Raw genomic sequence first — 26,110 nt, 5'->3', positions numbered from 1 at the left:
CCATCTCGAGTCCACCACCTCACAGCTTCTAGATTTCTGTTCGAATAAAAATATGGGTTTCGGAAGGCCAATTGTACTGAAGATATCCTAACTGCAATCTCTGCATATATATACCATCCACTGGACAAAGCAGGGAAAGCTAGGGCAGTAGCCCTAGATATAATTCAAGCCTTTTATAGAGTATGGCACGATGGTCTTCTCATGAAAATAAAATCCTATGGTATTATTGGACTAATATTTAACATAATTAAATCCATCTTAAATAAGAGAAGAATCCGGGTTGTTCTCGATGGTCGGATGTCAAAAAATATTATATAAATTCGGGCGTACCTCAGCGGGGCGATGTTTGGATCGTTATTATTCCTCATATTCATAAGTGACCTTCCTGATAAAATTGTCTCTGAGATGGGTATATTTGGTGATGACACTACGCTCTATAACAGACATGAGGGGAAAAAGAATGAACACATATCCAAGGCAATGGCAAAAACACTAGAGGAATATCTCCAGTCTGTTCTGGAATGGACATAAAAGTGGATAGTAACATTCAATGCTGCCAAGACTAAGCTTCCTTCTATTAATAACTACAAGAAACCTTCTTAACCACTAATAGCCATGGCTAATGATACATTACCTGAAAGTACTTCGTTCAAACTCCTCGAGTTAACATTTACGGGGAACATGAGTAGGAATAGATACATTGAGGGCATTGCCAAGGCTGCTGTAAATAAGGCGGGCCGTGTTAGAATGTTACTTACGCCTGAGAGTATCCTTTACCTCTACAAGGCCACCATTCTCCCATCTATGGAGAATTGTTGCTACATTTGGGCCGGTGCATCTACTACTAGTCTCTCACTTTTAAACAGATTTCAAAAGAGAGTCGTCAACCTTATATATCCTGTACTATCAGCTAGGCTTGTGCCCCTCTCGACGGAAATACACCCGACACACCGGCCAAGCAGAAAAAAACCCCCACCCCTACACAGTAGAGATCGATAGATGTAAAAAAGCCGTATACTCTAATAGTTTCTTTCCTAGGACTGCTTCCGGCTTCTTGCTTCCCTGACTGTACTGGCATGCAGAATTTAAATGTAATGTAAAAAGACATTTTGTTGTTGAACTCCCTACATAGCACCCCTACAAATTATATCCCCGATAGTAGCCTCCTACATCAAAGTGGCACTGTGCCTTGTTTGGGGTGAAAATGGAATAAAATAATAAAAAAATAAATAAATTATTGTTCAACACACTATTTTATGCGACAAATATCGTCAAATTTTATTTTCATGAACGATTAACTTCAAAGATTATATTCTTTGTATATGAGTGACAAGCAGAGTTATCCAGTTTTAATTGCAAAGTAATGTTAGAATTGAAATTTGATAACAGTTGAAAAAAAATTGTTATAAAGTTTAAATGATAATCTGGAAAGGTCAAATGGCAATCTTGAAAGGTCACTTTAAAAATGAATTGACAACTAGACTCTCGTTTATTTGAACTCAGTAGAACTACAAAGAAATATATTTGTCGGAAAATTAAAAAAAAAATGTCACGAGGGTGCAGCTTCCATGTCTGATAAATGTACTAATATTATTCTTAAAATATGATCCAACTAACATATTATGGCTTCGTATGAAGTCTGCATTATGGGATGCATTAGGACCTCTAATTGTTCACCCAATTTTAAGAGAGCAAAAAATGTAACACGGTTTGTGATTGGCTAGCGAATAACAAGACTGATAGAAGCGGTAACAGATTGAGAAACAGAGGAAGAGAACTAGAGAGAAAATATGAAAGAGAAAGAGAGATAAGAGGGGATTGCCAGAGAAATAGAAAGTAAAGGGGGTAGTGAGAAAGAGGGAGGAAGAGCAGATTAACAATCAGAAAAAGGTAGTGAAAGTTAAATAGGGAGAGACAGAGAAAGTAAAAAAGAGAAGAGAGAAAGTATCTGTTGTGTGCACGTGTGTACGTGTATGTGTATGTTTATGTGTGTGTGTGTGCGTGTGCATATTAAAGTTCTTAAAAGAAATTACATTTATAGAGCTAACTAGAAGACAGTCGGTCAGTCTGAGTAAGAGAAATGCTGAGATAGATAGTTAGAAAGATAGATATAGAAAGAGAGATATAGAGAGATAGATAGATAGATAGAGAGAGAGAGAGAGAGAGAGAGAGAGAGACCGATGAAAAGCAGAAATTTATCAAACGCATGAAAAATATTTCAATTCCCCCAAATAAGACACATCATCATCATCATCATCATCATCATCATCATCATCATCACCATCATCGACAACAACAAAAACAACAACAACAACAACAGTTTTTTTTTCTTCTCGCAGGCAACACAGCTTTTCAGATTTGTTATGGTTATAACCTGTGTTCCAATAATACTTTTTATTGCTCAAAGTGAGATTTTCTTGCTTTGGATTCGCCGACAGGAACGACCACTTACAAAAATTTCTGACTAAGTCACGTCAACATAAAAAGTTTTGCGACTCTTTTAAACATATTGTGACGTAAAACGATTGACTCAGCAACCGGTCGTAATACATCCTAGCATTGGCTACATGTAATGCCGTGAGACCATAAATACTAATCAACGACTTCCTCGAAACATTCAGTCATGTTATTTTATTTAAATTAAAAAGAAGTGTTTAATAAAAATAGGATTATCGATAAACTACCATTTTATCGGTTGAAATATATAGCCTGAAAGGTTGAAATGTGTTTAGAGGGGTATAAAGTCGTTTTTCAAACTAACAATATTAAAAAAAAAGAAAAAGAAAAAAAAACGTTGCTGGTTGGCCATATATCCAAACTTAAATTCTGTCAAACTTTCATCGTATTAAAAGTTACAATGATGTAAAGATTGAAAACTTATTATTTCTGGTATTATTTGTTTAATTCGGACTACTGCTCTCATCGTGTTATTCTCACAACGTTTCTGCCGATGTATGTAGTGTGAAAGGTTACCATTTATTCAAAGCAACTTATTTTTAACAATTATTTGTAATGATTTTTAAAAAATTTGAAACATTATTTCAAAGTAAATTTTCAGAATTTAAAAAATCGTGTCTATCTGGACACTACTACTACTACTACTACTACTACTACTACTACCACCACCACCACCACCAATACTACTACTACTACTACTACTACTACTACTACTACATTCACCATCACCAAAAATAAAAACAAAACGAAGCATTCTTGTTTGTTTTTACTTTACGTCCTAGTGTTTTAAACGGTATTTTTATTTGCCTTTCTTCTCATGAGTTAATTCATACAAAACAGGATATATATTCTGTATGTTAGAGAAAGTGTGAGCGAAACGTTCCGCCAAATAATTATCTTGCTAGAAAATAATAAAGAAAAGGTTACTGGAATCTTACCCTTTCTTTCTCTGTCTGTATCCCCTTCTATTTCTCCCTCTATCTATCTATTTATCCCCCCTTCTTTCTCTCTCACACACACACACACACATATACACATATATATATATATATATATATAATTATCCTTTAAGTTTTTTGAATTCTATTTATTTTTGCTCCTTACTTGCAATGAGCTTTCTTACAAAGATATTCCTATCCTTGACAATATACCCAACTCGGATTTACAATATATATATATATATATATATATATATATATATATATATATATATATATATATATATATATATATAAAATATATTTTAGTCATCGACATACAGACCTGTTTCGTTGTTTCACAACTCATCAGTGCCGCTAGACTAACACCTCTCCCAAGCCGAGGATGGAACCTAGAACCGTCGTGATGACAGTCGGCAGTCCTACCCCATGACTACGGAATCGGTGGCCGAAATTAACCTGTCCGAATGATTATTTAAATAAACATCCGTCCGCTACTCGTAGAGGGCTCAAACGTTTTTTTGTAAACAAATCGCGAGCTTCGCATTATTTCAGCTAAATTAAGTAGCGAGTAAGATAATTTACGAGAGTGCTCTACCAAAGAGGGGAGATATATATATATATATATATATATATATATATTTGACAGGCTAGTTTTCGTGTCTACAGTGGTAATTCATAGAGTATTGATCCGAGAGTTCTTTTTGAGAACTTTTAATCGGTATGATCGTCTTCAGGAGTTGTTAATTTTCTCTCACTATATTGTTGTTACTATCTAAGGAGTTTCATGATTTTTTCACGGAGAAAAATATGATGTAATTGAATGTTATTTATTAATGTATTTTTTTTATCTATTGTTTGTAAATTTTTTTTATTCGTGGACGAAATTATTGTTTTTATTTGCTAGCATATTTAACTTTAGCTTAATTGTGGAAAACATTTAATACGTTAGTAATTCATTTTATATTAAAAAGCCTTTCTATTAATGTTGGTCGTCGCCTCTTAATAAATACTCGTGGTTCTTATAAGGTTTATAAACTTGGTGCACAGTTATTGTTTGTATATGGGATTATTGTTAATTGTTACGATTTTCTGTTCGTGGTTGACTGTAGTATTTTCTTGTGTGTTGTGACAGGACGTTTAATTGTGGTAGTGTTGGATAGATAGTATGTAAAGTGGCCAATATTGGTACTAAACTTTCGGGTTTGGTATTACTTAGACATTCCTTAAACAGACAAATGACTATATGGAGTATGTCTGTTGAACTTGGAGTTAAATTGATAGTATTGTGATTTTATAATATCTATCTATATATATATATATATATATATATATATATAAATATATATATATTTATTTTTTTACAAAGGGATCGCCACATCACGGAGGTCACTCTAGGATAAGGGTTAATGTCTGTATGATAGTCATTGAGACAGTAGTGTAGTAATCGTTTGCGGTTGAAATTTAGTATAATTAGATTATTTATGAGGACAGTTCCATAAGAGCTTGTTTACGTTGAGCTTGAAGACGACAATATCGTAGTTAGCTGGAAAGCAGACCAACGGAATAGAGTTCCACCGGCGGGTAGTTCTAGGAAAGGAGCATTGTTCATGGAATCCACATTTAGGTCTAGGCACCGATAGTGAGTGAGGGAATTTACTGATAGTGATTTTGACTAGACAAGTGGTTTTGTGAAAGATTGGCAAGCGGGGAACCATAGATTGGAGCTTAGTCGAACACTTGCCATGAAAATAACGATAAAGCAGCGACAGGTTCGCAACGTCTCTTCTGTGGGAAAGAGGTTGCAGAGAAGAGAAGAGGGCATCACCTAATAGATTACGGTGTCGATTTTGAACTCTATCAAGGCAGGTGTGTGTTACTATTAATTAGAGCTTTGTTTCATTTCCTACCTATTTTACTTCTTTTGGGATGTACAGCAAAGCTCATTTACTTAAGTTTTTTTTATATTGTGGTTGGCTTCTAAATATGCAAGGTACCTTTTATAAAAAATAATTCACTTGGATCTCCCAGCTTGGACTCTTAGAAGTCCGCAAAAAGAAATCGGAAATATCACCCTTAACTGAATAACCCACTTCCCCCGCGTCAAATCCTACTGCATACTGAATCCCTAGCTATGACGATGACTTTATGCGATTTTCCTTTCTTCTCCATCAGAGCGTCCAAGTTTCTAAAAGAGGCTTATCCCACATTCATACACCTCCAAAAATATATTATAAGGAATCTTGTTACATCTTTATTCTTGTTACCTATTTATAGCATATTTTACTTTTCCCTTCTCATCAATCTGAGTGATTTGCCCTTGTACTGACGTCTTCGTCACCAATGTACCTGAAGATCTCTCGTGTCTTCCAATATCTGCATTTTTAATTTATTGTGTCGAGAATTACCTCGACTCGAAACCGATATTTGCAGCCTAAAGCACACAATATCGTGCACCCTATAATCGTGCTAAAACCTGTAACTTTTCTTTTTGAAAAACATATGCAGGTAAAAAACAAACAAATTATATTTTTGGCTTATCACTTCCCGAAACTCACATAAATACCCATTTACGTAAATGTTACTCTTGTCCAATTTAAAAAATTCTAAATGATTTCTAGGCTAGCCACAGTAATCGTTTTGTTTTTAATTTTTTTATAACATATTTTTTCTTCTTTGTTAAATTTCTTTCTTTTTCCGTTTTAATTTCTATCTACTTAATTACCGCCATTTAGTTCCTGAGAACAATAGACAATACATTATACATCCAAATTAAATTTTTTTTCACAATATTTGTTCAGACATACCGAAAATTTTCTCCAACAAAATACATGGCTAAATTAACCATTTTTGCATGCATTAACAAATATTTAATAACACATTTCAAAATATGATCTTATAGACATCAAAAGTTCGATATATATATATAGACATCAGATATAGATATATATAGACATCAGATATATATATATATATATATATATATATATAGACATCAGATATAGATATATATATAGATATCAAAAGTTCGATATAATATTTTCTCTTCACTTCCTTTTTTTCTGAAGAAATAAAACTAAAAAAGTTCTGTTAAAAACTCTGGAACCCAAAACTTTTACGTCATCACAGGACATCGATATAAACTCAGCATTCAATATTGCCCTTTTTTTTTCACCCCCTCCCCCTAAGACCCAAAAAAAACAAACGGGGGAAAAATTCAATATCAACCACAAAAAATGCTTTTCCTCTTTGCATTTTCTTTTGACAATAAAAGTGCATTAATTCTCAACCATAACAACACGCTGTTAAAAGTACATTTTGAGTCAGTTTGATACTGCTGCATTTTGATTGGCAGATGACCTAAAACAAATCCAGACTTTTGTTACCATTTTCGAAACAATGACGCTTTTTAACGTAACTTTCATAGCATAGGAATGTCATATGTCATAATTGAATTTACGCTAAATGCAGTCTTGTTGATTTTATGTTTACTTTTTCTTCTGTTTTTTTTTGTTTGTTTAAATACATTTTCTCGTGTGTGAGTGTATGTTTTTATTTATTGTCTTTGCTTCTACTTTCTTTTCAAATCATTTATTTTTATTTGGACTTTTATTCCTATTAATTGTTTTTTTTTCTCGACATTAGGTGAGTGTTTTATGTGTGCGTGTGTGATACCCCCTAGCATTTTTCGTGTGTTTTAAGGACCGTATTAATTTACATTGTGACTTATTTTTATTTATTTATTTATTAATTTCTGAGTTAAACCAAGTTCTTTACGGACCCTTGTAAGAGTCCAATGGTCGACGGTTGTGTAGTGGGCCGTGCAAATCGGTGTTTATTAACAGGTACATATCAGGGACGGCATATATAACGAGGACGACATTTAGACATTTGTGCCTAAACCTAAACGTAGATTCCACGAGCAAAGCTTCTTTCTTAGAACTGCACGCCTATGAAATTGCCTTCCGTTTTTCTGCTTTCCAGCTGACTACAATATAGTTGTCTTCAAATCTAACGTAAACAAGTCTTTGATGAGCCGTTTTATATAAGTTAGCAAATTTACCGAATCTCCATTACTAACGGTTACTATATTGTCCAATTTCTACTGTGTACTCTTATTCTCGAGTGGCCCCTTGGCCTTGATAAGGGGTGATGCCTATGTAAAAAAAAATAAGACGAATGGTAAACGACGACTGTGATGACAATTCTTTTGACACATAAGGAGACGAGAATTCATTATTGAAGGAGAGGATTCAGTTAACATTATTAAGGAAGAACACATTTCTTTGAAAATCCACGGATTAAGGAAATTTTAATTTATCTTATTTGAATATCCTACCCGAGAATAAATTTATGTAAAATATATTTTTACAATCTTAGACTTTTGTTCTTAAGAATTAAAAATTATTAGAGTAATAATTATGTCAGCCCCCTTTTAAGAATGCGGTTCTTATTGTTAAGCACTTTAAAGTTTAAATGAAAGCTGGTCATTTAAGCTTACATGCGCAACTCATGATGTTATAATCATTAGATCACTATGGACAGACGTCTCGACATTTAAAAATAAATGTTCGAATTTCAACGATATTTCTCACGTTTAAGGTTTTTGGCAGCAGTGTAGTGTAGGTATTTAAAAAATTATCATAGTAATATATATTAATATATGACAAAAAGTCACACTTTTAGAACGTATCCGATTCCTGTCCTTATAATCATCTGCTTGTTTTCTTGTTAACTATTCCAAATCACTAATAATAATAATAATAATAATAATAATAATAATAATAATAATAATAATAATAATAATGATGATGATGATGATGATGATGATGATGATGATGATAACGCTGATAATGATGATGATAATGATCACAACGATTGTAATAACTATGATGATCATAAGATTCCTTGTTATAACAGTTACACCTTATCGAATTCTAAATAAAACTTTGCGGCCATTTTTGTTTTGTTGTTTTTATCACGGCATCGTGAAGATATCACAAAGTGAACTCAATCAAAGTCATTTCTAAAGCTTTCTATGATGTAAGCCGTTAGCAAATATCGAAACAAAACGGCTAAATAATTTCTTTCAATTGTCACCATATGTACTCGACATGGAGAAACTAAACATCTTTCTTTTTTTTTTTTTTACTTAGCTTGCAATATTTGCTTGCAATTGTTGGTCAGTCGAGAACCTCCGGTGCTTAACGGTGAGCGATTCCTTTTTGTTATACAGTCAAGCTGAAGTTTTTGTTTGTTTTTGGCTCTGCTTGTTTCAACTTGAAATATTAATGGGGATTTTTTTAGTGCGTCATTAGGTCATTAAGGTGTGTCTTACGTGGCTATAAAGACTGTTACCGGCATCGTGAACAGATTCTACCGGTTTACCGAAGTACCAAGAATCGACTCTGCAATATCTGACCTACGTAGCGATCTTTTCAACTGATCATTTTGAATCAGCTCCAATTTGTAAATCAAGAAAAAAAAGTGAAAGGAAGTTTCAACAATGATCCGTGTTAACACATTCTTTCTGCTTCTTGTAGCCGTAGTCTATTCTCAAGATGCAGATAAAGTTTGCGAAGAAATTCAGGAGAAAGCTGGAATTTATTTAGCCCGTCTCCCTACCAACTGCAGCATGTATGATGTTTGCGTCAACAGAAAACGTTTAGCTACAATGACCTGTGGTCAAGGGCTTGTTTTTTCCAGCGCATACAGCACCTGTGTCTACAAAGATGGGCCGAACGATGACTGCAAAAAAACTTCCCTTGCAGGCGGTTTCTATAGTAAGTACTTTTCTCTCTTTTTGAAAACCAATCTCGTAAAAAATATGTCTGCTATTACATAAAAGGAACTTTGTCTGTGTGTGTGTCTGAGTTTGTGTTTTATGGACTTAGACTTACTTTTTTTTACATAGGGGTCACCACTTATCAAGGCCGATCGGCCACTCAAGGATAAGGGTTAAAAAGTGTAGAGTAGTCAAAAGGACAATATAGTAATCAATAGTAATGGAAGTTCGGTAAATTTGTTAACTTAAGTGGAACGGCTCATCAGAAACTTGTTCCCGTTGGACTTGAAGACAACCATATTATAGACATCTCTCAGACAGTGTTCTTAGATAGGTTTTATATCGGAATGTTTTCGATAAAGATCGATAATCGAAACAATCCGATAGAAAACAGAACAGGCGATTTTCACTAAAGTTAACACATTATACACCCTACCACCATAAATGCTTTTAAAAAGTGTTATCCCCGCACAAGAAGAAAGCTCCACCATATAAAATAAACAGCATATAAAATAAACAGGGGCTCATTCGAAAACAATTTTTCTTTTTAGATCACAATTGAAGCACGATACTTAACTTTTGCATTTTAAACTTTAATTCAGGTCATTATATATATTTTTTTTATAAAATCAACAGTGCAATGTAGACTACAATATATTGTGAACTAAATTACTGTGGGAACCATCTGAAGCTTCCTTCTCGTACACCGCATTGGGTCCCTTACCAGAGCAAGTAATTAATCGATTTTATTGAACAATGGGCTATTACACCGGTTTCGATGATAACAGAAATATTGGAGGGTGTAGTATTCGTTGAACATCATTCAATCATGGGCAACTTCGGGTCTCCCTGCTAGTTGCATAAATTCATATTTCCAAGAAAAAATGATTTCAAAGTAATATGGATGAAATGCCTTGAAAATTATTTTAAAATAAGATTTATACTTAAGGATATGACCATGGCATTCCGGAAGTGAATTCAGTCAAGTATATCTGAAAATATATAGAACTAGCAAGTCCCTTACCCCGGCGTTGCCCGGTCATAAAATATGCATGAACATTATATTTTAGTTCACCCAGAAACTGAGACATGTGCATGCAAATATTATGTTTTTTTTCCTTCAAACAATTCACTTTTTGTAAATAAAAAGGAAAATAATCGAGCTGAGATCGAAATCAAAACCTAAAGACAAACTGAGTCAAGTACGATACCCATTATGCCAATTTGACACGTTTTTCAAAAATGTTTTCACACTTATTCTTAACATAAGGAATCTGCCATTCACTCATGCGCATTCGTGAAATAGTTGACAAGCATAATAATCTGATCACTTTTGACCTCTTATGTCTGAATACGGTGTGTACAAAATTTCAAGTCTGTAGATAAACAATTCGTTGAGTGTATAGGCTGAGAACTGTCCTCATAAACATTCTCATTTTTATAGATATATAGATAACATTCTGATCCATACTTGAGATGTTTTAAAAGATAGCTAAAAGAAAAGATATTTTTTTTGTTGCGAACCATATCGTTTACTAGATCTTTTAATTACCAATCTGGTGAACAAAGTGACTTTAACCTCAAAATCAAAGATTGACAGATTTTCTGTATACTTAATTGAGCTTTTCACTCCTGTATACTAGAAAATATGTTCAGTCTTAGAAGAGCGGTTCTCCATTACTTTATCTTCTTATTGAAAAAAGGATTAGTTTATTTGTTGATCACATGAGACGCAAATACCTATGGGGTGGCTCAAGCATTTTATGGACAAGAAGTCAATGCTAGTGAGCTGGCTTTTCAAAACCATACTCTAAAGAGAAATGGTAAATAAAATATTATATATATTTGTAGTCATCGACATACAGTCCTGTTTCGTTGTATCACAACTCATCAGTGCCGCTAGACTAGCATCTCTCTCAAGCCAATGATTGAACCTATAATCGCCGTGTTGACAGTCGGCAGTTCTCCCACTCGACCATGGAATCGACGCCCGTAAATAACTCGTCGGAATGTCTATTCATATAGACACCCGCCACCACTTTTATATATATATATATATATATATATATATATATATATATATATATATATATAATTATATATATATATATATATATATATATATATGTGTGTGTGTGTGTGTGTGTGTGTGTGTGTGTGTGTCAAACATTTCAAGATACAACAGCTAGACTCACACCAATGTGGCACTGGATGAAGTCTGATCCTTAAGTTTAGACCTTATCAAAAGACGATCTTGGTCGTCCAGAGAATTTTTTTTTGCGCGAGTATCACCTCTTTCTTTAAACTGTTTGATGATTCTGAAGATGGTACTCCTTGTTGCAATGGCATTGGCTACAATACTTTTCCATTTCAATTCACTTTGATGCATAGCAATGATAGTTTAGCGCTTTTCTTCTGATGAGATCATTTTTCAACGTGGAAAAAGATGAAGAAAATTAAGCAAAATGTTTAAGAATAATGACAAAATGTTGATGAAATCTCATGTTTATGAGTTTATTATGTTCATTCTGACTGTTCATTATGTTGATATCTCAGTGTGACTTAATAATAAAGACAATTTAGCCAATCTCACTTTATGCAGGAATAAGCCAAAGACACAATTTTAATGCAAGGGATAAAATCTACAGCTATTAGCCAAAGTATTAAACATAAAGACATTTAGATAATCTTAAGGAGAAAATATGAGATATCTAACAGTCTCCAAACTTTTGATCATGACTGTATTTATAAAGTAAAAAGTAGCGAATTTATGTTATGTGTCCTTAATCGAGTTCTCTTGTATATTATACAACATGTTCTGCAAGTCTGGGGTATAACCCTATTCAATCTCAGGAGATCCATTCTCTTTCACTTAACCTTCTCCTTAAGATTGAGTTAGTTTTATTACTAATCGCATAAAATGCCGATGACGCGGCTCAGGCATTTTTTTATAGCCCAGAGCTAACTAATCCTAATGCGCTGGCTTTTCAAAAACATACATGACATTATCTCTCATCTCCTCGAGAAGAGGTAAATAAAATTATATAAAATATATTTAAAATAGAAATTTAAAACCTAAAATGATGCAGTTTTACCACGAATATAATCACTATTATTATATATAAGCTGATATTTTCGACATTTAAAAATGTCTTCTTCGGAGCAAAACATCCTCTTTTTTTCAGTGTTTTTCCTAGTTTATTGGTATCAAAATTCGAAATTGTATCTATTCTCTAATCAATCTCTTTAATTTAGCGGAAACGTAAAACATTCAATTTATTCTTGCATGGAAACATTTTAGGTGCACAAAATGAATTGTAACCCCATATGAAATCAATAAAATTTACATTCTTTTCAACGATCCAATCATATTAGATACAAAAGGACTTCCGCTTATACCGGAATTATCATGATACGCATGCGCCAATTTTTGAACCCCTGCGTTAAAAGTAGACCTGTTTAAAACTATATTTATGAGACTAATTTGGGCTCTGATGACTCTCTTCAATTCAAATAATCGTCTGGAGATTGTTTGTATTGTTTCAATAGATGCTACCTTTGTGATAAACGTCACAGATAATACTTTGGAGCATGTGAACTCTTATTGATGTGCAAATCACCATATCATTAAAAAGCGATAAAACAAAGATTGTTGAAGATTCATGACTAAAATTTGGTTGACATGTCTGGCTCAGTCTGACGTTTATTTATACCAAATCAGATTGGATTGCAAAAACGTTTGTGAATTTTATTAACAAATCCATGGTAGTATAATGGGAAGGGCAAATTATCCGATGGTATTTAGGAACGGGTAAGCTATTATACGGGCATACAGTAGTCAATGTGATTTTAGCGTAGTAAACATAAGTAGTGGGAATTTTGTAAATTGGATTATTTAGGGGACGGTTCATCAAGAACTTGTTTACGTTGACCTTGAAGACAATCAGATTGTAGTCGGCTGGAAAGTAGGCAATCGAAAGAGAGTTCCACATGCGTGCAGTTCTAAGAAGCTTTGTTCATGGAATGTACGTTTAGGTTTAGGCACAAATAAAGAGTGTAGGAAATTATTGATAGTGGTTTTGGCTAAACGAGTGTTTTTCGTGAAAGTTTGGCGAGAGCGGACGATAGATTGAAGTTCAGACGAGCACTTGCCATGAAAATAACGATAAAGCAGAAACAGGCTCGCAACGTCTCTTCTGTGGGAAAGAGGTTGCAGGAAAGAGAAAAGGCCATCTCCACTAAGCTACGAAGTCTATTTTGCACTCTGTCAAAGCAAGATAAGCTGCTTCTAGCAGCTCCTGCCCAGATGTGGTAACAGTACTCTATCGTTGGCCGTACCTGGCTTTTATATAGGTAGAGAATTGCATCAAGAGTGATGGAGCGGTAGAAGGATCCCACCATTTTTCCAGCAACTTGGGCAATGGATTTGATGTGTTAAAATTATTTAAATACACAGTGCAACATATTTCAGGTTAAAAACAAGTACATGTTGCATAATGCCTATTTCGGCGTAAGAAAACTATTCTGATATCACACCTTTATTTCTCTAAATTAAGCATCGTTTTATTTACTATAAATCATATTTTATTATCATTGGTGATAGATGAAGAACACAAAATTGTCAGTTTAAACAACATTTGTCCTATTAACCCCCTTGTGTCGAGTGTTATCCTCCATTTTCTATTCTAGCAGTAGGCTTTCAACTTGCCAGGTTTCCTGTTTCCTTTAAAACGTTTCTCCATCCACTAAAATATACTGATGGAATCTCTCGTCATATTAATCACTTAAATCACTAAGATTTGCACCAAATTCTCGAAAGTGATAATTTTGCAAATTCGATAAAAAGAAAATGGATGTTTCATGTCATCGTGTATATAAAAATGTCCACAGGTGTTCTGTACTTTTTTGATTGTTGCACAGTGATATCAGCAGTCCATGTTATTTTAAAACCAAATTAGACAAAAAAATAATGTAGATAGAAAAGTGCAAATACAGGGTGTCTAAAAAATGTACCCACACTTCGAATGACGAGAAATCCTTTATTTATGAACATACAGTGAAATGGAATAGCTTCGAATACAGAAGATAAATGTGATTAAAGAATCATGTTCGAAATTTGTGGACCAACTAACTCCTGAAGCAAGTTAAGGTATCTCTCACCAATGACAGTTCCGTTAATAAAAAATGGCCCTATGATGTGCAGTGCTTATATCCCACACCACACTGTTACGGTCAGGATCGTCTTCGTTGAGAGCATAAATTAGTGTTGGAATGTAGCATATCCAGTGCAGACGCTTCATGATGCGATGGACGCTACTTTTGAGATGTGGGTTTCCCGAGCAATTTGTCGAAGTGATTTCTGTGGTGATCGAAAGAGTGTTTCCTGCACCTGCTCTTCTTTCCCAGGGCTCGTGGATGTCTGAGGTCGTTCAGAACGTTTCTTGTTGACGTTCTGGACGGTTCCATCTGCTTCAAATTTATCTTTGATGCGAGTAATGGTCCGGCGCGTTGGTGGTGGTCTTGCAAATTCCCTTCTGAATCGTCTTTGCACTTCAATGACGTTTTCTGTCTTCCAATAACATTTCAGGACAAACTTACTCTCTTCCAAGCTAAGTTGATTTCCTGCAATGCTGTGGTTCACACCTCACACCTGCAACACAAAAAGACAGAATGTTAGCAAGGGTTAAAGTGTGATTACATTTTTTGAGACACCCTGTAGATGACAACATAGAAGAGCTAATTGTAAAAAGTTTTATAAAACATCGTTTTTATAAACGTTTCTCTTTACTTTCGCTCTCTCATCATCTACATTAGTGTTGCCCAGGCCTGTTTATGGTTAAAAGAGTACTGTAAAAATAATATGTTTTTTTACATAGGCATCACCACTTATCAAGGCCAAGAGGCCACTCGAGGATAAGGGTTAAAGAGTGTACAGTAGAAAATTGGACAATATAGTAATCGTTAGTAATGAAAATTCGGTAAATTTGTTAACTTATATAAAACGGCTCATCAAAAACTTGTTTACGTTAGACTTGAAGACAGCCATATTGTAGTCAACTGGAAAGCAGGAAAACGAAAGACAATTCCATAGGCGTGCAGTTCTAAGAAAGAAGCTTTGCTCATGGAATCTACGTTTAGGTTTCGGCACAGATAAAGAGTGTGGGAAATTAGTGATGGTGTTTTCTGCTAGACGGGTGTCTCTTGTGAAAGTTTGGCGAGGGGGGACCATAGATTGGAGCTCAGCCGAGCACTTGCCATGAAAATAACAATAAAGCAGAGACAAACTCGCAACATCTCTTCTGTGAGAAAGAGGTTGCAGGGAAGAGAAAAACATAATATTCACCCTTTTGGAGCCAAATAGCTACAAAAATCAGTTCATGCGGCGTAAAAATAAGTTTCAATACAGCATTGAAATTAGGCCAATCGATCAGCCCGTTTTCTTTTTGTTTCTTGTTTTCTTTTTATTTTCTCTTATATTGAAACAGTTGAAAGTGTTAGATACCAAGGTAGTTTGGTGTAAGGTAGAGGTAAGGAGAAGAGAAAAATAGATAGATAGATAGATAGATAGAGAGAGAGAGAGAGAGAAAGAGAGAGAGATAGAGAGAGATATATTTATAGAAAGAGATATTTTAAACAACTCTTTACAATGAACTTTTGTTCACAATGATCCGGGTAAGGAAGTAGGTAATTTTCAGTTGTAAATGACACGTTTCTGGAGGTTGAATGTTCAATCCTAATTGAGGGCGAGTCTAAAAATACAATTGCAAATTACTTAAGATTTCTACCCTTTCATGTCTAACGGAACAAGAGCATACTGTTCATGTGGATTAAATAAAGAGTTTGATTCGCAATTCCGTGTAGATTCCCGACTCTAACAGAAAGATTCCCAGGTTCGACAAGATAGATCTGAAAAAGATTGGTGAAAACGTTGTGAAAATAACACTCAAGATGAGAACAGTTGTCTGAATAATCGAAATAATATTACTATTTCTATGTTGTTATTTATGACCTCAAGCAATGCTCGGTAACCATGCCTCTGCACAATTACAGGGTAGAGCGATAAAATTGTCGAAAGACATAAAAAAGAAGACATGATTCCATTTCCGTTAGATGAAAACCAGTTTTCTTGTTTTGTTGTAGACCATCTAAAAGTTTGCCAGTTGTGTACATATTTCAAGAGCGATAAGAACACTCTATCATGTGTGAAAGTGACACAATGTTTAACGAGCGATATCGGAGTTGCGCCGCTGTACATCTCATGCTTCTACCGATCCAAGTTATGAAAACAGGGCTAGTGCCAGCACCCTCAACATACATAGCTGAATTGCCACGAATAACAGGGACGTGCTCAGGGTGAAGAAAACAAAGTTTCCAGCCACGATTATGGTCTTTAGTGCAGTTTCAAGTGAGAGCCACATCATGCCACCTCACATCTTCAAAGTCCACTTGAAAGGCAACACCAAAGTGTACCTAAATGTGCTGAAGAGTGTAGTGGTGCGATGGTGCAATAAGGTGGCTGCTAGCAGACTCTGGGTGTGGGAGCAGGTCTCGGCACCGGCGCACAAGTCCAAAGAGACCCAGGCTTGGCTTCAGAAGAAGTACTACGACTTTTTACTCTTCTCTCACCGCCCCCTCCTCCCCCGACCTGAACTCGCTGGGTTACTACGTTTGGTCATACGTAGAGAACATCATCAACATGACTTCCTACAGCACCAGAGCCAGCCTGATCGCCGCCACCCGCCGAGTATTCGCCGAGCTCTCGCGGCGCTTGTGGAAAAGGCATGCTTCCAGTTCAGGACCTGTATCGAAGCGGTGATTGAGGCTGACGGCAGCTACATTGAACAGATGTCAGCTCTACTACATAATCAAATCACTCGGATTGATTCATTCAATAAAACTTTTAAAATAAAGTTGTGATGCTGTTTTCTTTAGGGTTACACTTTTATCATTCGACCCTGTATGAATTTTTTGGTTAAATTAAATAAACTTGTTCAACTCAACGTCAGTAAAATCAGTGTAAACAAACAAAAAGATTGACGTTATAAACAAAACTACTACACTCAAACGCAAATAATTTAATAATCTTTTGTGGAAATAGTTTGCTATTAAATAATTAACGTCTCTTTCTTTTATCGTTAGGTATATAATGAGCTGATTATGCTTGTATCGTGAAAAATAAAATTTACCAAATTACGAGTCTTAAAAGAATTGCCAATAATTCTCAGTGTTTTGCGAAATCAAATATTTGCAGTCATTTTACTCAGATTTACTTGGCGTTGTGGTAGACCTATCCGTAATCCGTTGGGTTACAATCACTTTTCATTCTACTCTTAATTCTTTTGTAGACGTCATAAACTGTTACATTTGTTAAAGCATTCGTTTGGGTCAACTAAAAACAATGTCTATTTAGTAAAATTGTAATGTTGTGACCCTTTGGCTGTGATCATAGCGTAGTATCTGTGTTAACTGTGGCAGGCGGGGCCAAGAGTGAAAACATTATTGTTGTTGCTCTTATTATTATTATTATTATTATCATTATTATTATTATTATTATTATTAATTGATTCGAGCGACAGCGGGTCGCTGGATCGATTATAATGATTAGTAATATAAACAATTTGATTGACAGCTGAAATGGTAATATCGCTACAAAGGAATGTGAAAATAGAAAATAGATGTAAACATGATTTTTGTGTGCATAAACAAATAACTAGATTGAGGTTACACCAGTTGTTGGTTTGAGACACGTGATGAGATTTAGATTTGGGGAGATTTTAGTCAGTCGTTAGCTGGACATAAAAGGGGAGGTTGGTCTCTGCATGACGCAAGGAGTGGTGTTTTCTCAGGCAGTCAAGATGTAAAGACGTTGTAATCTTTTAAGATGTCAGCTGAATCATGAAAATAAATGTTCGTAAATAATTCAGGTATGTGTTGTGTTATTTACATCTGTTAAAAAGAACTGCGTGTCTACAACTGTTTCGATACGTCCACGTCAATCGGTTCCTGTAAGAACTGTTGCATAACTGTTAAAATATACACACTAGACGATCAACTAAATGATACAACATATATACACACACGCATTTACACGTACATGAATATAAAGATAAAATATAAAGCCCGACTATTCAACATGCTATGGCGAACTACAAGCACCCGACAAACCCGACAAGCAGCCAAATTCCACTCATTTACAGTAGAGATCCCTAGGTGTAAGAAAGCCTTTTACTTCAATAGTTTCTTCCCCAAACTGCTAGACTTTGGAACTCCCTTCAGGTATTCTGCTTTCCTAACTGTACTGACATGCAGAAGTTCAAGTGTAATGTGAACAGGCATCTTGCTACTCACCTCTCTTCATAATACCCCTGCAACTTATGTCCCCGATAGTAGTCCCCTACTTCAAAGTGGCACTGTGCCTTGTTTGGAGTGAAAATTGCATTAAAAAAAATGTACGTCGTTATAGAACGTATTCATACACCTGCCTATATAACACTAGCGCAGAGTCTCTAAATGCTCGCAACTTATATATAAAATAATTATATAACGAGTACAGCTTTTTATAAAAAAAACGTCATATAAAAATCTGATTCGACATTGATTTAGACCAATTATTTCGCATATATTTTTTTCATCTCAGAAGCGTTCGGAATGTCCAGTCAAACTAATTTGTCTTACATTCACGATTACACGACTAATAGATTAGCAGAATCATAATAAACAAACACTAAGAGCCAATAAAACAATTATTCAATAATAGTCGCTTATATCATCGATTATATTATCGATTTTCAAGGGCTTAAAATATCGAGGTACTACAGATGTAATACTTTCATTAACTATAAACGCTTACCTTCTACTACATTCTCGGCATTTTGGAATATATGAGTAATACATTTATACTGATACTAGCAGACCGCTCAGCGTTGCCCGGTCGTAAAATACGCGTAAATATATGTAAATTTATGAAGATTTCGTATTTATAAATACATAACCAATTCTCTGTTGAATATTATATTGTACCTAATATAAAGTAGTTGCTTCAAAAATTAAAAAAAAAAATAAATTGGTTGCCATCAGCTAGAATATAAAGCAAAACATTTATTTTTCTAGCGGTATCAAACTTAAAAAATGAACGCAGTTATACATGTAAATCTATATTTGCCCATGCGTGTAGGATACAAATTAAGTCGACTTACGCGTGCAGAGTTCAAATTGTTCAATTTTGACCCCTTAGCAGCTATTTTTTCCTGGCTATAAACCAAATCGAATTTGTTCTACAGGTTCAAATACCAATGTTCAAGTCCGTAGACCAAATATTTACACAGGAGTTTGTTTCGCGCACACAGAAACTAGGTCAGAAAACTTGATTAATAATTTCACAATTATTAATCTTTCAGCTTTTCTATTAATGTAGACTTTGGTAACTACACCTATTGAGTTTATCATATATCTGCAATACTCCGCGCACAGCACCTTTAAATATATTTAACTTAGGCTTTGCGTGCAATTGTTTCAGTCCCCGGTGTTGTCATATAAGAATATAACTGTTCATCAAATTATAATTTGCTCAAACTTGGGCTTCATCAGCGCGTTAGAAAAACAGTATTTCATTTTCTGGGGGCTAAAACAATTGTACGCAATGTTGTTACTAATAAAAGAAAAAAACTTTCCAAAAATTAGTAAATACTTGTATACCTATCCCTATTAACGTGGTATCTTTAACGAATATATATATATATATATATATATATATATATATATATATATATATATATATATATATATATATATATATATATATAGTAGGTTATAAAAATATATATGACAATTAAGCTACACAGAATATTCTGCGTTTCATCCACGCTAGGATTCGTCAGACGTATGCCTATATAATGTCTATATATATCCTAGCGTGGATGAAACGCGGAATATTCTCTGTATATATATATATATATATATATATATATATATATATATATATATATATATATATATACTAGCATGAGTGTCCGGCGTTGGCCGGGTATTTGGAGGTCTATGTTGAGCAAAAAAAAAAAAGAAAAAAAAGCGGTCAATTTTTCAAAACTATTATGACCCCTTAAAATTTATTGTTTTGGGCTCAAATCAAGTTATTAAGTTAGATCCATGTCCAAGGGACCTATATCTAAAATTTCGAGTGTTTAGACAGACCAAAAATTGTCGGAGGAGTTTGGTAGAGTTCTCAAATATCAAATAGTTGAACTTTGACCCCTTAATCGCCAAATTTCTGGCCGAAAACCGATCACATCGACATTTCCAAATCTCAGTACCCTGTATATCAAATTTAGAGTCTGTAGACTTAAAATTGACAGAGTTATTGCGTAGGGAAATGTACACACACAGACAGACACACAGATACACAGACAGATACACAGACAGATACACAGACACTTTCACTTTTATATATATATATATATATATATATATATATATATATAGAGAGAGAGAGAGAGAGAGAGATAAAGATATAAATAGATGGATAGATAAGTAGATATAGATACATAGATAGATAAACAGATAAATAAAGCAATATATTCATCCAGTATTACTATATGACTAATGAACGTGAAAACTAAACAAACCGATATTTAATTTATTTAACAACTGACAATACTCTGTGTAAAAGAAATTAACTTAACGTTAGTCTCTCATTTCGTTTCTACCGTACGGCTTTGTCTCCCATCAGGTTAATAAATACGAAATACTATGTTTCTATTTTCAAATGATAAAATATTAAAGGAACTGTTTTTGTGTCGAGATCCGCGAATAAATAAGAATCTTTAAAATGAGGATTCTCAATGTGAAAAAAAAGAAAAGAAAAAAGAAAACCTTGGAAATCATAAGATAACTTGAGAGGCCATCATGGCAAATATGAAAAATGAGATATCACGAGGAGACCGCAGAAACGTTAATATCGAAATATGGATCATTTTGACGTTTCTGAATTTTTTTAGATGAGGATTGGTTATTCGTATTATTTATTTATTCATTGGATTACTGTTCTCATCGTTACGTTAATATATAGTAATAATTAGTAATAAATAGTGTTATTTACAATTAGAAATAAAAAAAAAACGTTTAAGGCTCCTAAAATCCGTACTAGAATTGTCCGCAAGAACTCGTGGCGCAGTGGTTAGTGTACTTGGAAAAATCAATTGTAAACAGTGATATTCTCCTGGAGATTGAAGTTTCAGTGTTAGCGACCGAAAAATACAATTGCGAATCATTTAGGCCCTCTATCCAGTCATGGCTCACGGAACAAGAGCATGCTACTCCCGTGAAGTGAATGAAGGGTTCCGTTTGAAATTTTGTCCAAATTCCCGAGTTCGACAGAAACATTCCCGAGTTTCACAAGATATACCTGAAGACGGTCGGAGGTTATATCGACCAGAACGTTATGAAAATAATACTCAAGATGAGAACAGTAATCCGATGAATCCAAATAATACGAATGGATTATTTTGTAATTTATTTTTCATGGAAATCGCTCCAGAAATTTAAGGAGCTGACAAGAACAACATATGATTATTGTAATGACAGAAGATGCTTACAGATCTTAGTGTCGAAAAGACAAATACTATAGACAGGGAAACAGTTAACAGTAAAAGATTTCCACAAGCCTGCAGTTCTTGGAAAGAAGCTACTGGAATAAGAAGCGTATTACAATGACGTGTCAAAACAGCGAATTGATAGAGACCACTAGACTAACGAGGCAAACGAGCTAGAACAAATGAAGCAGGGAATAGGTCTCACACTTCTGAAGAACACTTTCAGTAATAGTATTTATAGGAAAAACTGAGACTAGCAACATCACCTATGTGTGTGTGAGAGAGGAGGCATAAAAGAAGAAAGGTTGGACCAATCAAATTACAGATACGTTTCTACAACTAATAAAAACCCCTCAAATTGGACAGATAAATATGACAACTGTACTCCATACATAGTCTGATAGTAGATTTGTAGAGATAGCAAATAAGAATAGGTTTGCTTTTATTTGTTATTGTATGTTGTAAGCAACGTTGAACCTGGTCAGTACTAAATGGGTGACAATTTGGGACTTTCAGGTGCTGTATGTGCTCTCCGCTTATCTCGGCATTGTTTCCAGTCGTCGTGGTCTTCTCCTTGCCACTAAACTCAAACAGTGGCGATTCAGGAGAGGTGTGGTTGGGGATTGCGAAACTCTTGTCTCACAATTACACACGCTACTACCCCTAAGGGGTATCCTTTGTCTTTCTAGACTGAACAGAAGCATGAGATATCTGTGTATATAATGGAAATCGCTCGAGACAAGGCATGAAACCACTTGATGTAAGGAGCTAACAAGAACGAAAGCTAATTATTGCAAAGACAGGAGATACCTATTGACCTTAGTTTTGAAAAGACAAAGGCTCTAGATAGAAGGGAAACAGTGAGCAGGAAGAGAGTTCCACAACCTTGCAGTCTTTGGAAAGAAACTACTGAAATAGGAAGCTGTATTACAATGAGGTATTAAAATAGCGAATTGATGAAGATCTCTAGACGAACGTGTCAAACACAGGAAGCAGGAAATAGATTAGATGATTCTGGGGAACACATACCAAAATAGTATTTGTAGAAAAGACTGAGACTATCAACATAATGTCTGTGAAAGAGAGGTTGCAGTGAAAGGAGAAAGTTTAAGATCAATGAAATTCAAGATAGGTTTCTTCAACTAATCAACAAGGGATACATGGTCTGCTAGTAGATTTGTAGAGATAGAGAATAATAATAGCCTCGGGCGTGAGACGGTGTTTAGAGCGATAGAGAAAACTGATTTTTCGAGACGCAGAAAGAGAAAGGGATCTAACAGATTAATTGACATTTAAAATGAAAATATTACAATTATTATTAAGTTAAATGTTAATATTTAATTTTTTTATCGTATTATTTTCGTCTGATCTATGCAAATTATTTATTTTGTGGTTGGAATTTCTTCAAATTAAAACATTTTTTTAAAAATTATAACAGTTTTTCAGCAACATGTCTTTCAGTTTTCTGTCCATTTTTGTAATTGTTAATTTTCTGTAATCATTGCATGAAATCGTAACTTACTTATTTTTTCATACATATTTCTTTCTCCACCCTATAATAAAGACGTGTACATAACTATATAGATGTATCCATCCCGCTAGGCAAGTTAGCGATTAAAAAAATGCTAGAAAAAAACATTTGAAGTGTTTAGGAAAAAGGGCAAATATATAGCAAGTCAGACGAACTATTCAGTTTAAAATTAATTCGGATAGAAATCGTTCGTCATATTTTTTATAAATAGACAGTTTCTTTCTTTCTTCTATTTTCTGTCTATATCATTTAATACGTTTTGTTTTAAACATTCCAGATCGAGATTTTTCTTTTTTTTCTTGTTTTGTCTTTTAACTTCATTAATTGGAACATTATTTTATATGACTATAAATATTAGCGCGAACCCAAGCGAAGCATAATTTTTGCCATCAGATTTAACAGAGAGTGTATGCTCTTTGGGTAAGTAAACGAGTTTATTCAAATAAGATATTTTATCCTAATAATTTTATTCGTATTATTTGGATTCTTCGGACTACTGTTCTCATCTTGATTGCCATTTTCACATTTCGGTCGATGTGACTCACGATCTTCTTATGGTGTATCTTAACAAACACGGGAATACTTCTATCAAACTCGGGAATTTGGGCAGAATTTCGAACTGAACCCTTTATTTACTTCACGGGGTAGCGTGCTCTTGTTCCGTCAGCCACGATTGAAAAGAGGTCCTAAATAATTCACAATTTTATTTTTTAGTCGCCGCGACTGAGAATTAAACCTTCAACCTTCAGAAGAATATCACTTTTACAATTGATTTTTTCAGCGAACAGCTGACAGCTACTGTCGTATCACAAAGCTCTAGCCGAAATAACCTTTGACCCTCTTCATGCTACTCCCGCCATGTTACATCGATTAAAACATTGTGCAAATAATACTAAAGATGAGAACAGTAGTCTATTGAATCCAAATAATACGAATAACCAATCCTCATCCAAAAAAGTTCCGAAACAAATAATATTATTCCATGTAACTTCCGATCTTCTTCAGGTGTATTTTGTAAAACTCAGGAATATTTTTGTCGAACTTGAGAATCTGCATAAAATTTCGAAAGAAATCTTTATCTAATATACGGGGGATGCATGAAGAAGATCGAAGGTATTATTGGCTGGAGCTTTGTGATAATGCACTCAAGATGAGAATAGTAGCCCGAATGATCCAAATAATAATATTATTCAATTCCCATGACTTTGTGTGTGCAGCTTTCTAAAGGGAAGCCGTGAGATTAAATTAACTAAAACAAGTCCATTGTTATGATTCTGAATTTTTTAGATGTTGATTAATAATTCGTATTTTTTAGATTATTCGTGCTACTGTTCTCATCTTGAGTGTTATTTTCACAACGCTTACGCCTATGTAACATTTTTGGTTTGTCTTGTCTCGAGAATCTTTCCGTTGAACTCGGGAATCTTTACGGAATTTCAAACAAAATCCTTTAATCTACGGGGGTAGAATGAAGAAGATCGAAATTTATTTCGACCTAAACGTTGTGGGAATAACACTAAAAAAGAAAAAAAGGAAAACTCTAGTCCGAATAATAAAATAAATTATTTGATTAAACATCACGGTGTTTAGATACCATAGTACTATCAACACAACTTGACTATTAAGTTGAGAGATAGGCGATAAGAAAACTATTTGACATAAAGTGACTTTAAAGAATTCACACTGGATTGAAGGGAGCCACAAGTAAACTAAGGTTGGGAAATGCAGCTGTAAATCATTAGATGCCAGTGAAACGAACGAAACCTACGTACTGTTCGACATAGAAAAATCAGACAGTTAAGCTAGCAGGCATACATATTTTGAAGACAATAGCCGTATAATCGTCTCATGGGAAATTAGGATTAAAAGCAGATGGACGTAGTTCATTGAAGTGAGACTTTTGCCGCCGTTTGAATACAATCTACAGGAAAACCGGATCGAATTTCGAGAAAACCATTTACTTAAATAATACGGATAGGGAATTTGTTTTTGTCCCCTATTAAACATTTTATATAATTGTCAGTATGGAAGTTAAGTGGGTGTTTCACTGTGCCTTAGTAAGTTTTTATGTCTGATCGTAACTAACAAACGTATGATAACAAAACGGCAATCTTTAACAAGCGCGCTCCCAAAATAAAGATGGCGGAAATGGATCCGGTTGATGCAAATGCGGAGTGGAAATCATGTAGCGTGAAACGAAATACAAAACCATATAGAAATATTTTATTTCCAAATATTATTTTAGTTTTAAATACTTCGTGTTTTATCACGAAACAATAACACAAAAATAATAAACTTGTTTTTATATTTCTTTTAATAAAGCTATTTTTTTAAAAATTGTAACACTTGTCATTGTCATGAAATAAAAAAACTCAACTTTTTTTTTACATTTCTTTAATTATTTTTCTTGTTTTAACACTTCTTGTATTATTGAGAAAAAATATTAATAGAAATGCAAAAATTGAATATTTTTATATGGTTACGTATTTCGTTTCATGCTTAGCGACTTCCACTCCATATTTACATCAGTCGTGTTCATTTCCGTCATCTTTATTTTGGGAGTGATCTGGTTGGAGATTGCCAAACAAACAAACAAACAAAAAACAAACACAAAACACATTTTTGTGTTAGTCTCACAACCTATTATCAACCAGTATACACCTTCCCTAAACAATGACGAAAAAATACGCTTTGCTAACGTTCGCAATAATATGCATATTCATATAAATTCATGTCTGAACCGGTAGAATTAAATAAAAAAAACCCAGCAATAAAGAAACGAGGAAGAGATTAATAAACGCCTAATCTCTCA

General features: G+C 34.3%; 1 protein-coding gene across 1 annotated transcript in view; it reads left to right on the top strand.

Annotated features, from left to right (window-relative positions):
- The first annotated feature begins 8,580 nt into the window (after positions 1 to 8,580).
- Positions 8,581 to 26,110, top strand: part of LOC145285010 (uncharacterized) — a 43,383-nt gene continuing 25,853 nt past the window's right edge. Inside the window, exon 1 of the mRNA XM_080134095.1 lies at positions 8,581 to 9,178. Within this exon, the coding sequence (XP_079990221.1) occupies positions 8,902 to 9,178 (277 nt within the window). The 5' untranslated portion in view covers positions 8,581 to 8,901. The remainder of the gene's footprint in view (positions 9,179 to 26,110) is intronic.

This window comes from Euprymna scolopes, chromosome 9, assembly GCF_053919585.1.
Source record: "Euprymna scolopes isolate OS-2025 chromosome 9, ASM5391958v1, whole genome shotgun sequence".
Classification (NCBI taxonomy): domain Eukaryota; kingdom Metazoa; phylum Mollusca; class Cephalopoda; order Sepiida; family Sepiolidae; genus Euprymna; species Euprymna scolopes.
Note: the sequence above shows the minus strand (reverse complement) of the source record. Positions and strands in the feature narration are given on the sequence as shown.